This window comes from Pseudochaenichthys georgianus, chromosome 8 (genome assembly GCF_902827115.2).
Source record: "Pseudochaenichthys georgianus chromosome 8, fPseGeo1.2, whole genome shotgun sequence".
Taxonomy (NCBI): Eukaryota; Metazoa; Chordata; class Actinopteri; order Perciformes; family Channichthyidae; genus Pseudochaenichthys; species Pseudochaenichthys georgianus.
In genome coordinates this window covers 26781619-26794517 of record NC_047510.2, presented here as the reverse complement: position 1 = coordinate 26794517, position 12899 = coordinate 26781619, and the positions used below count along the sequence as shown (strand labels likewise).

General features: G+C 43.8%; 2 protein-coding genes across 2 annotated transcripts in view; one reads left to right on the top strand and one right to left on the bottom strand.

Moving 5' to 3' along the window:
* Positions 1-953: 953 nt before the first annotated feature.
* On the top strand, positions 954-2014 carry ier2a (immediate early response 2a). Its single transcript, XM_034089373.2, has one exon. The coding sequence runs from the start codon at positions 1064-1066 to the stop codon at positions 1598-1600; it is 537 nt and encodes a 178-aa protein (XP_033945264.1). The 5' UTR covers positions 954-1063; the 3' UTR covers positions 1601-2014.
* Positions 2015-4095: 2081 nt separating this feature from the next.
* cacna1aa (calcium channel, voltage-dependent, P/Q type, alpha 1A subunit, a) overlaps positions 4096-12899 on the bottom strand; it is an 86474-nt gene continuing 77670 nt past the window's right edge. Inside the window, 3 exon segments of the mRNA XM_071204064.1 lie at positions 4096-8564; positions 9760-10067; positions 10637-10849. Of these exon segments, the coding sequence (XP_071060165.1) occupies positions 7743-8564; positions 9760-10067; positions 10637-10849 (1343 nt within the window). The 3' untranslated portion in view covers positions 4096-7742.

Here is a 12899-nt window from a genome sequence, read left to right as displayed (position 1 = left end):
TATCGTACCTGAATAACATTACTTGCTGAGTCATGCCGAGCAAAGATAGTTCAATGCTAAAAAAAAAAAAGGTTAAGGTATTCTTACATGACAGGCTGTGTTTGCATGTTAGAAAAATAAATGTTATAAGCAAAAGGAATGATTCAGTAAGACCACTTTAAAGCTGCAACACGGTTTTAAATATAAAAGCACATGCAGCATCCTGAACCCAAATTAAATGTCAAGTTGTTTTTGGATAATTGCTTAAACTTTAATGGAACACATTTTAGGTGGTTCAATGTATTACATGAAAACCAATGACACATCTTCCCCTAAGGGTGTTGATAGTTTTTACTACAAACACAAGTCAATGCGTAATAGAGCTGCGGCTATTAAAGCAACAGATACACATTTATACAGACACACAATATTTTATCAGAACCAGGATGAAATGGGTCTGTTGAGTATTTCCAATGTGGAGACAGGTGCGTGCTTGGCATATATTTGGAAATGTACCACAAGGAGGGGGGACTGTTTGTCCAAACGACAAGCAGCTACACCACGTGGTAGCCATGCAGTTTATGAAACATGTATAATACCTGAAAACTATAAAGACTTGTTTTACAGGCAGTGTCGAGCTGTTCCTCCAGACAAAATTAGCAGATATCATAAAGCAAACAAATGTACGGATATACCATAAATTTCTAAAGGCTTATTGTTCTTAGGTTGTCTAATGAATACAAAAAGAAACTGTATTTCTCCACGTGTTTATGTAGTGATTTCCCTACTTTGAATTCGGTTTGAGTGACGCATTTATTTTTGTTGTTGTCTGTAGCTAATGCAATTATCATAGTGTGTGTGGAGGTTGCCTTACCAGTTGTTTCAGGGTTGTTTGAATAGCAGACTGGTTTGAGGCCGATGGGCGGGGCTCTCTCACATGACGCTGAGTGAGTGACGTCAGCGAGGTGATAAGTACTTGTCCTGCAGTCAGTCTGTATTGTGTCTGCATGCGAAGTCAGAGGGGAAACACTTGAATTAACGTTAACCTTTGATTGTTTTGACAAATTTAAAAACAAACAGTGTCATGGAGGTCACCACAGAGGCCAAGAGGATCATGGTGGTGGCTTTGGGGAAACTATACAGCTCCCGCACCCAGCGAGGGGGTCTCCGTCTCCACCGGAGCCTCCTCCTGACCATGGTGATGAAATCCGCCCGGGACATGTACCATGCGGCCCAGGAGACGGTGGAGTGGGAGGCGGCGGAAGAACAACAGTCCCCGGCCGAGGAGCCTACAGACGCTCAAATGGAGCTCCAGGAGGGAAAACCTTTGAGTTCAACCGGAGAAGAGGTCGAAAGCTCCCCCGCTAAGCTCCGCCGTGACGCCTACAACAAGGAGAATATGAGCCCGCCCCGACCAGCACAACACTCCCGGAAAAGACGGGGTAAAGCGGCCGTGGAGCCGGACTTTCTACCTTGCAAAAAGGCAAAACTTGAGCAGAAGAACTCTCCCCATCAGCTCATTTTAAGTACAGTTTTGCTTTGTGAATATATGAACTGCATCAGTGAAGTGGGAGCACCCCCAGCCCCCATGCCTGTACAGAGAACCATTGCAGCGTGTTGAAACTGCGCGGATTAAAGACTTTAAACTTCTCGACACGGCTTGAACGCCATGGACTCTTTCGTTTAACGTGAACATCCGGGATAAGAGTGCCCTGAAAGCCCCAAGCATGGCTTTGAACATGTCGGGGCATGTACCAGGACTCACGGAAGAAGCCCTGTGGATGTGTATTAGTCCCGGTGACTTTTGGCCTAATTATTGGCCATAGCTCACCACAAGGACAGGCTTCAGCTGGCCAAAAGCGGAACTAAAGGAACTGGTTGACCTGAATGAGGCCTTGAGCTGCCTTAATGGACATTAAAAGCTTAACAAATGTGTGTGGATAAGTGCTGACTGAGATGAAATGTGTTCCAGGTGTAAAACATTCAATGACTACAACTACCTCAGTATTTATTAAAAACGATTTTGTACCTAAAACCTTGAGTGGTGTGTTGTTTGTTTTAGTCATTGTTGACATATCACAACACTGCTGTTGTATAAGTGTGGGGGGGGGGGGTTGCTTTTGGTTCAAGAAGATCCTTGTGGGTGACAGGAAACTGAGTGTGAAGAAGTTTGCTTCCTTCCCCCACGAACTTCACATCCCCCACACTGATTTGCAGAACAAAAGCTCGGACAATTCAGGAGATTGAGGTCCAAAGAGTGAGGGGGGGGGGGGAGGTTGTAAAAACCATTGACTGGACATAACACTGAGAACAATCAGAGCCCTGGAGCTCTTAAAGTAGTGTTTTACTGTGGCTGTAATACTTGAATAATAGTGATTGATTCAGGGTGCAAAAGGTTGGGTAAAACATGCATTCGTAGTGTGCTGTTAAGTGACAGTGGTTAATTATCAGTAATTCTGCACAACAAACAGATAAAGGGAGATTACACACAACTGAATTCCTTTCATTTGGGTCGTTCATTCTGCACCCAACCCAAAAAGTGAATTGATTAGCAATTAAAATGGAAGCTTAAGTAATGAGTGAATTACATTTAAATACAATAAGGCTTTTATTTATATTCCTATTAACGTACGGTGTTCGTTTTGGAATGTAATGGCCCTGCAGACTACAGAGTGGGCGCAACAGGGATTCACCACCGGTGTTGAGGGGGGAGGGGATTTATCCCAGGAAAACAGAAGAAGGAATGTGGGGGGGAAGTGCCTGAGAGCCCCATGAGGCTCCGACCAGGCTGCTTATTCTTCCGGCTGAAACCAGAGCACCCTGTCTGTGTACACACAGGGCCGGGAGGAGTGGCCGGAACCGTCTGGACATGCCTGTGAAAACACACACACGCTTGTTCGCCTTCACATGTTAGTCTGCTCCGATCACTCTCGCACACTTTCTTTACCCTTTATCTGATTTCCCTCACACAGAAGCTCATTGTGAAGGAACATGCTGACACATCCATGTTCTTGTCACATCTATCTAAGCATAAGATTCATGTAATCTGCTAATGGATTTCTTTTTTTTCAGAATTTAAGCATTTCAAAAGCACATGAATTGACTCGGAGCAGATTGGGTGTTTTAGATCCGTTACCTTATCAGCCTATAAGGGGCTTACATTTGAAGCAGTGTTAATAATGTATTTTATACAAAACCACCTTGTTTCTAGTTAACAGCTATTTTCAGTCAAAAAGCTCTGAAAAAAAAACCACTGAATGCACATGCCCATCATCAGACATTACATTATTTTAAATTGTATTTAGCTGCAGCCTTCATCCTAAGCGACGTACAATAATTGCGATCACACTCAGAATGGCGAGGAATTCTGCAAGTCTTTGCAAGAAGCCAAAACATTTTAAGTGCAACATACAAAACTTCTTAATTTAAAGACAGTGCAAACAGATGGGTTTTCTGTTGACAAAGGAGGATGTGTATACTTTCTGCTGGTATCAATAGACAAAGTTATCAATAGCGAACATTTTGAAGCTAAAAAAAGCACATTTTCCACCAGGAGCTGGTAAAAAGGTCAATACAAAGCTAATAGAGGGCGAATATAAGGCTTACCTTTCCCAGGTAGAAAGAAAACATGAATCCATATGAATGATATGCTGCTCTGTGTCTACTGGAAATGTATATAGTCAACAGTTTAACATGTTAAACACTTAAAAAGTCAGATGTTGTCAATGTGTTTAGGTTATATGACCTTGTGGCGTTCAGTAGTATGAAGCAGACTGTTGGTGATTGAGCCCATTGTTAACTTGTGTAATGCTTTACACATGCTGCTGGAACAAAATCATATCCCAAGTTTGTTGTGTGCGTTACACAATCCCGCCATTGGTTTCACACTATTCCACTGATGGATGTAATGCATGTTGTTAGCACTGCATGTTTCAAAATGTTTGTAAAATATGTTTTGCAAATCTTTCATAGTAAGGAAATTCGTTTCCAGTGTCAACATTACTTTTGGTTGTTTACAAGGAAACAACTTTAAGCCACACCATATCTAGTAAACACCACACATGCTCAGTTGAAGAATAAAGCCATAATGTGGACAAGAAAAGAGGCAACACAGTGTGCATTCTCTCTGGATTTTATTCTTTAGGAAGAGTTCTGTTTAGAATTACAAAATGCACTGGTAGAAATAGCGGTGAGACAGTTTGAGAGTGCGACAGATAAGAGTGTGAGAGAGACAGAGTTAGAGAGAGAGAAAAAAGAGGGAGTGAGTGAGAGATCAAAGTTTTCCACAGCCATTCATAATGAGGACATCATCAGATGTGGCTAGCTCCTGCATGTACCCCCTGACCCCCACACAAAGTAGAGGGAGAATACACTTCTGTCTTCTGAACTGTACTTTCTTTTCTTTGAATTTTTTTTTTTTAAAAACAGTTCTTTTTTTTCGTGATGTGCCTCAACCCCATGTAACGGAAGAAAACAAACTCTCACCAAAGTCTCTTGTGTTTTTTAAATTCTTTAAACATTTTTTTTTGTAATTTTTTAACCTTTTTTGTTCTCAAAAATAGAAGGAAAAAAAGGAAACGTTGCTTTTTAAAAACATCTATCTATTTATATATCTTTTTTTTTTTAATTCCTCTGAATTCTTTAATCTGCTTTTTCTTTTATGTCCTGAAGATGACTGTTAACCCACGGTGTGGCATGCACATAGCACATGCATTTCTGGAACTAGATATTTTTTCCTTTTTTTTTTTACCTTTTGTATTTAAAAAACTCTTTTTTTCTCAGTAGCGGCTTTACATTGCTTTTTGAAGACTTTGTGTGGTTAATCAGCGTGTTAGTGGATTTCACTGCAGCATAGACACAAAGATGGATGGTGAATGTTTGGGGCTATGCCTGTTTCATTCAGGGGTTTACTGACATCACATGCACGCACACACACACACACACACACACACACACACACACACACACACACACACACACACACACACACACACACACACACACACACACACACACACACACACACACACACACACACACACACACACACACACACACACACACAGTCGGAAATTTGATACAATGATTTGACTAAAATATTTTTTTAAAGGATTTCTGGAGACAAAGAATAGAAACCAAAGCAAGCACAAAAACAAAACATCAAACATTTGATCTGAAACACACTCACTCATGTACACACACACACACGCAAAAAAAAACACACACACACACACACACACACACACACACACACACACACACACACACACACACACACACACACACACACACACACACACACACACACACACACACACACACACACACACACACACACACACACACACACCACAACCAGGAGCTACATACTTAGTGTGCTTTCTGATTTTACGTGTCGTGATGTGAAAAAATACTTGTCTGTGACATTCCACTGAGGTTGGAAAGACACTAATAGGCAGTTTTTTCCTTTTCAATTTTTTCGGTGCATTCTCTGGTCAACATGTGATAGGCCTCCAGGTTAAAAAACGTTAAATGAATGAACAGAATAATAATAATAATAATAATAATAATAACAATGTTGGGGCTGACAGTGGTGTGCATTAGTGACACGTGTTAGTTTGAGGCACACAGAGAAACACAAAGAAATAAATTAAAGATATACAGGAGTGATTACACACAGAACATAGATGCTTTCAGGGACCATGACGAGGCCCACACATCTTTTCTCCAACCCGCCTGCACTGTGCAACACGAGTGAGAGAATGAGCTAAACTGTATACTTGGTGCATCGACTCTGAATCAGAAATGAAGTCAAAGGAGAGGTAAAAAAAAACACAGTCAAACAGCGCCACCGGAAGGTCACAAGCGGTGCTGGAACTCTTTCGCATCTGCAGGAAACTTATTTTTATTTCACTGCAGAAAACTGCTGTGTCTGGCCAATTCTTAGGGCGCTCTAAATCAAATTAACCCACGGTTGAAATTCTATATAGTGACAATCACTGCTTCATGTTTTCCCACCTGCAGACTCATTCTCCCACGATGCAACTGTGGGTTAGAGCTCCACCTTAGGGTTGGAAAAATGATTAGCTGAGCTCAAAATCAAACAGAACAGAAAAAACAGACCCAAGATGGAGAATCTGTCTCATTATCACAATCGACATGATCATTCGAAGTCACTATATCATCAGAGTGTCCATCGTGACGGTCGATAACAAAGAAAACAAAGATGAAGAGTTTCTCTCCTTTCCCTCGCCTTTCTATTGGTCTCTTCCTCTCGCATGTTTTTTTAAGCCCAAACCCTGGAAGACTTTGAGATGTTACTGACTTGTTCACCAATATTGGACCCCACATCTCTTATCAACGTTACCCTGCTTCCCGTTATATCGTTTTTATCAGCGTAGTTACAAAAAGTTACTTCCACAAAAAAGTATGTGCAATTCCATCTGTATCAGTGGCAGGCATCTGACACAGGACATACAGACAAGCAAGCAAAAAGTAATCATTTTGTTCCTTCTGGATACAGTAACTATCAAATCTCCCTATAGCCTTCTTTCACTTGATTTCAGTGTAAATGAAGGTACAGGAAGAGTAATGTCGTACAGAGGAGACCGAGAGAAACAGAAAGGCATTTGTACTTCCAAAAAAAAGAGAGAAACCCTGCAGACCACAACAGAAAGGACCAAGTAGAGTTCCCCCCCACATACAGTAGATTCTCATTGTTGCTATTATTATTATTATTATTATTATTTTTTCTATCATTCATGCAGGATTCCACAGGGTGTACAACTCCGCAAGTCTAAAAAACGAAGCTGTGTTGGGTGCAACAGAAGATTCAAGCTTCAATGTTCTGAAGAAGTAGAAGAGAAGGAGGAAGAAGAAGAAGCAGGAATAGAAGAAGAAATACTGCAGAAAACAGTTATTGGTTTGTTTTTTGTTTCTGAAACCCATCTCCACGCTTTTCTTTTTCTTCTCTCAGAGGTCATGGGTTGAGGTTGGTTCAATTGTTTGTTTCTGGGAGGAGGAAACATCCCAAACACACCCATCCTTTCCTCTACATTTTGACCAGGGACTCGTCAACCCCCCACCCCCGTACAACAATCCCCAACTCTCCCACCCACGCAGCCTCCTCACCTCACACAGGTGGAGGGCTCATTGTCAGTTTGGTTCTTATTTAAAAACACAGATGATAAAACTCATCAATATTCAACTTGTGGCTGGGAGGGTTGGGTTTGATTCTTTTTGCAGCTAACTTAACTGAAGTTGGCTTTGAGAAGCAAACAAAAACAAAACAGTGGTCGTTCTTTTGTCTCTGACTGTAAAGTGTCTTTTGTCGAGTCGCAACTCTTGACATCTTGTAAGTGGCTGTAGATCGTTGCCGGAGGCAGAATTTAAGACACACACAGACTAGTGTCGTCACCCCGGCTGCTTGCATCCTGCAGTTTGAGGTTGGTCTTATTTGGCATCAACAAATGAATGCTACAACAATGCGAGCAGAACGTGGAGGTGGTGTTCCACTTCTACTGGTCCTGCCTCTGCATTGTTGTTCCACCCCTTCATCCTGACACCTTTCCCTCCACCCAGCCCAGCATCACTGGGACATGCCAAGCAGTGGAGGGGAGAAAACAATTGAACAGGCAAGAAAGAAGGAATCATGGTTTCCCTTGGCAGTCAGAGCTCTCGCTCGGAGCTTCCCGTTTCCATTTTTCCGTCCGTCCGTCTATCAGTTATTTTTCCTCCGTACGCCCCTCACCCATCCCCAGAGGCTAGCACCAGTCGTCGTCCTCCTTCTCACTGTAGGGTTCATGCAGGCCCTTGCGGGGACCTTTGGGATGCCCGGGTGGAGGGGGGACCTTGTGAGGCCCCGTGTGTGGGGGTCCATGGATATGTTTGGACGGAGATGAAGAGCGGTATCCGTTGGGTAGGCGCCGCTGGACAGCAGGCTGCATCTGGCCCTGCACAGGCCCCGTCAGGGCCGTGGTGGGGGGGGGTGCATGGCCGACAGTCCTGGGGGAGGTGCGACTGGGCTGCTGGTGGGGCGGGGGATGAGGGTGGGGGTTGTTTACTGGGTGAGGCTGGGGTGGAGGCAGTGGATGGGGGTTATGTTGCTGTTGTTGTGGGGGAGGTGGCAGTGGGTGGTTGGCCAGGGCATGAGGTTGAGGGTGGGGGTGCGGGTTGCCACCCTGCATGGGGTTCTGCTCGTAAGCAGGGGGTTCATGGTGGGGGTCATAGTCCTGGTTGTAGAAGCAGCCGTCCCCTTCCATGGAGCCCCCTCCTCCATCCGTGTCCCCCCAGCGAGGCGGGGGGTGATGACCCTGGCGGGATATGCCATGGTGGGCTGGAGGGAGGACAGAGGGGGGGGGGGCCTGGCCTTGAGGAGGCTCGGGAGAAAAGTGCCGAGGGGCAGGAGCGGGGGGGCGGCCCTGGGGCCCCCCAGGTGCTGCGGGCATGGCCTTACGGACCACAGGGGAGTAGGTGACATGGGGCCGGGGGGTTGCGGGGGTCTGAGGCAACTGTCGGCGGCCGCGACGTGGCGTACTGGTCCCCGACGTAGAGGGGACGGGACTTCCACTGACCGAACTACTGCCCTACACGAAAAGTGAAATAAAGCAAATAAAAAGAACGAACCACAAATTCAACGACAGAACATGTAGAGTAAAGAGGATGGGAAAGAAAGAGTGGAAAACACATAGAGAGGGAAAGAGAGAATGCAAGATGGAGAGGCAAAGAGAAAGAAAGACAAGACAAGAACAAGAATCACAGCAATAATAAAGATAAAAGCAGCAGTCATAACGTGCGTGGGATGGAGGAGAGAAATGAAAGGCATCACAAAGGAACGGAGCAAAGCACGTGGACAAAAAAGATGAGATTCCAAACAGCAGCGCACATAGAGAAGCAACATGTCGACGCAGAGGAAAGAAAACAACAGACGACGGGAGAAAAGAAGGGTAAAGGGTTGATTTCAGGAGCAACACATGTGGTACAGGGTAAATACGGTGACTAAACGTGTTAGAAGTAAACTGACTGTCAGTGAGCTGTGAGACATGCGTCATGTCATCAAAGCTATTCCTATATAACAAAGATGCACAAATTGTAATGGGAGCAAAACAATTCTTCCCCAATTAGTCTTTCTTTGCTAGAATAGTCTGACATAAGTTGTAACTGCACAGAAGTTTGGTAGATTATAGATACTTTTGTTTTTTACATGTCAATAGTAAATGTTACGTGTTATGTGTTTGGAAAAGCATGCTATAAAAGGAAAGGTATTGGGGGGAACATGGGAGAACGTTGGCAGTCTTAAAACATGTAGCAGGGCAGGACGGGGCAGCAGTCAGGTATCCAAATATACATTTCTATGTATATTTGCTGGGTTGCTGGAACAGTGATTTGAAACATTGAACAATTAACTGCATAGTGAACATTTATTGTCTGTCTTTCATTTTACTTACTTGCATTATTATACCCACAAAATGTTTGTGTGCATGTCGTCAACACGTGTATTTAAATACAAATAATCCACACTTTATTTGTCATTTGAACACAACTTGGGGTTGATGGCTTCTAACTTGAGGGCAGTAAAGTCCTACAATAACTTCTGACCTTTTTTAGCAGTAGTATTTAGCAAGTATTTCTGCTTGAATAAAAGTAGCAATACCACAGTGAAAAATACTGACTTAAAGTATTAAGTACTTTCAGGGTGTTCGAATAGTGTGGTCGTCCCACTTGGCTTTCTTCTAGAAACCAAACTAGACACCACATGCACACAACTACCCGGAAGCCCACCTGTCTGTGCGTCAAGCCGTCCCGACCCTCGTGACCCTCGTGACCTTCACGACCCTCGCTGGGCGATCGAGACCAGCGCCGGTCCCTCTCTCTCTCCCTGTCCTCAAGCTCTCTTTCGCGGGAGTGCCTGTGTCCGTACTCGCCCTCTCGCTCTGCTACATAGCGCTCCTTGTCCACGGAGCCGTGGTGGTGGTGATGGTGGTGGTGGTGCTTACGGTCTTTGGACCGGCCGCGGTCTCTGTCGCGGTCCTTGTCTTTGGACGTGAGGTCCCCGGACTGCGTGGTCGTGCTCAGGTCCGTGCCCAGGCCTGATGAGGGGGTTCATGAGAGTTATTACTGGGTGTGTGGTTAAAAAACACTAGACACTACGACACTGTAGAAGTCAGTTTCACTGTGGTGTTAATCAGTGGTTCATATGATAACCTTTGCATTATGACTTTCTGGTGTTCCACTCCCAATGGGCTTCCTGGAGAAGAATGCTAAATCCTATGGTACTAGGTTAAACGTCACTTACAAAAGGATCAAATGAAAGCAAATATTGACTTTTTGTGACAGATAGAATAAAAACCTGTAAGCTTCTCTCAGTCGTCATACCCCTGCTTAAGCCTGACTTGTCCCAGGTAATCTGACTCTTAAACACTGCATGAATCTTTACCTTCAATCACTAGTGTGTCTGTGTTTCTTTTATCTTATATCCAATTTGACCTGCTTAGGTAATGGGTCCATGACAGCACCATGACATTAGATAACAATACAACATCAGACTTTAGAGTAATGGTCACATAAAAAAACATCTGTGTTAATAAAGCATCTGTCAAACCCTCATTATTGTCTCCTGTATGTGCGGTTGTTTGTGTGGATATGGTCTCCTCCCCACCTGTGTCAGCCTCTGTGTAGCGGCAGAGCGACCTCTCAGAGGCCCGGTGACCCCGGTCTTTTCGCCGGTGTCCATGCCGGGAAGTCCTCTCCTCCTCAGGCACACACTCCATGTTGTAGTCGTCTCCTTTGTCTCTGTGACCCCGGCCGGACCTGCTGTGGCCCAACGACGAGGCCGAGCGCTTCATGGGACTGCTGTCATTTATGGGCTGGGAGGGAGAGAGAGAGACCGCAGAGGAAGGGGAGGAAAGAGAGAGTGGGAGATGCAGAGAGACATGATTTCCTTTGATGATCCAGACAGTTTTGCCTGTGATTTATGGGTAACGAGACACAGTGTGTGTGTTTGAGTGTGAATAACATATGTTTCTGGAACAATGAAAGCCCACCATCTTCCCCCCATATCCCTTCCCAAGTCATACACTCCCACATTAGTAATACGTAATAATAATCATGCTACTTCAAAAATACAGATTATAAGGCAGGGGTCGGCAAAAAGAGGCCAAGGGGCCACACTTGGTCCTGCATAACAATTAATTTCCCCCTATAAAATAATCAGCAAATGATCTTGCTGAAAGGAGGTCCAATAACATTTACAGATTCTTAACTATTAAAATCACATTTTTCATATAGAAAATAAAGTCAAACCTTTAGTTTATCAGCTAACACCAGTAGTTGATACAGTAGATATATTGATTTATACAAAAAAATGTAACTTTGATCTTGACATGTCAACTTTATTCTTACCATTTTTACTTAATTGTCTTTTTATACATTAAATGTTTCTGGCATTAAAGTGGACATATCATGCTATATTGGAAAAATATATTGTGAAGTTTTTTGCATAAAATACCAAAGAGATCACCCATTGTAGCCATGCCTCATACCCTTCTTTCGCAGCCCTGTTAGAGAAACGCGGATTTTGGGTCCTTAGCTTAAAAAGAGGAGGCGGAGCTAATGCCTGATCAGAATTCTACCAGAGCTAAAGTTAAATTCTGCTGTGATAAAACGCCATCCTATTTAAACCACGTCAAGGATTATTTCTGAAACAGTATGGAGCTCAAATGCTTTTTCTCTTGCGGGTTTATCACAAGGTGAGTTCCTTTTTTTATTTCCTGCTTTTTAAAACACATGTGATCTTCAGTACAGGTTAGCTCTGAGTGTTAGCGAGGCTTGCCAATGTAAACAAAGACGAGATTACGTCCAAAACACGTCAGGCATTGTTTCGGATAGCAACTTTATGTGGGTCCGCTGCCGATTCAGATCGGCAGCAAATCTGTATCCGCTTGTTTTACCCCCGTTTTTAAAAGATTTGGGTACGGAGGAAAAGAGAAAGGGTTTTATTTTCTGATGCTGCGCGAGTTCCCCGACATACCGGGGACACATATTTATGTATAAAATATATCACAAAGTGCATTTTGCATGATAGGTCCCCTAATACTGAAACTTAGACATGTTTTTTACAACTGTGACTTGAGTCCCAACATTATTTACATCTTTATCTCGAGATTATAAGGAAAAACCTATTTTTCTTCAGTTTCGACTACTCTTTATTCGCTTATTCTTTCACAAAATCCCCCCCACTGCCACGTGTCTCCACAGTGCTAGCTAGCCCCATTAACTGGCTAAGGGCTGAAACCACAGGCATTGCCGACCCCCTGGTACACATGAATAAAAAAAGAATACAAGAAAAAAGATTAACAATAAATAAAGGAAGAGAGAGAGATGATGGCAAACAGCCATGCCTTCCATGCTTCTGTAAGTTGCTTTGTAAAAGAAAAAAAAGAAGATAGAAATGTCAGTACGGCTTGCATCGGTCCTCCGTCATCGCTTATAATGGAACATTCCAGGCTGCACAAAACTCTTCCCTCCAGCCATGCAGGTACATAGGGGTTGTCCTGAGTCCTCTCCCCACATGAGACCCTCTTTATGCAGAGTGAGGCCTCATGCTCTGAGGCGGGACAGCAGGACAGAGCCTATGGCGCCACACGTTGAGCATGTAAACCACATCAGGCTACTTCAGTGCTAGATCCTTTTGGCAGTGAGAGGGCCAGTTTTCCAGTTGATGTGTATTAGACAAATCAGCTGACATGTTAGAAGATGTATAAAAAACACCTGACCTCATAGGAGTAGCACTGTGAATCCCAACAACAAACCCATTCAAACGCACACATACTCTTTGTCTTTCGGTCTCCTCGTACACTCCACACATTTCAACAAATATCTTGCATGCGGGAATGAATGGAGACTCGTACACGGATTGGGAA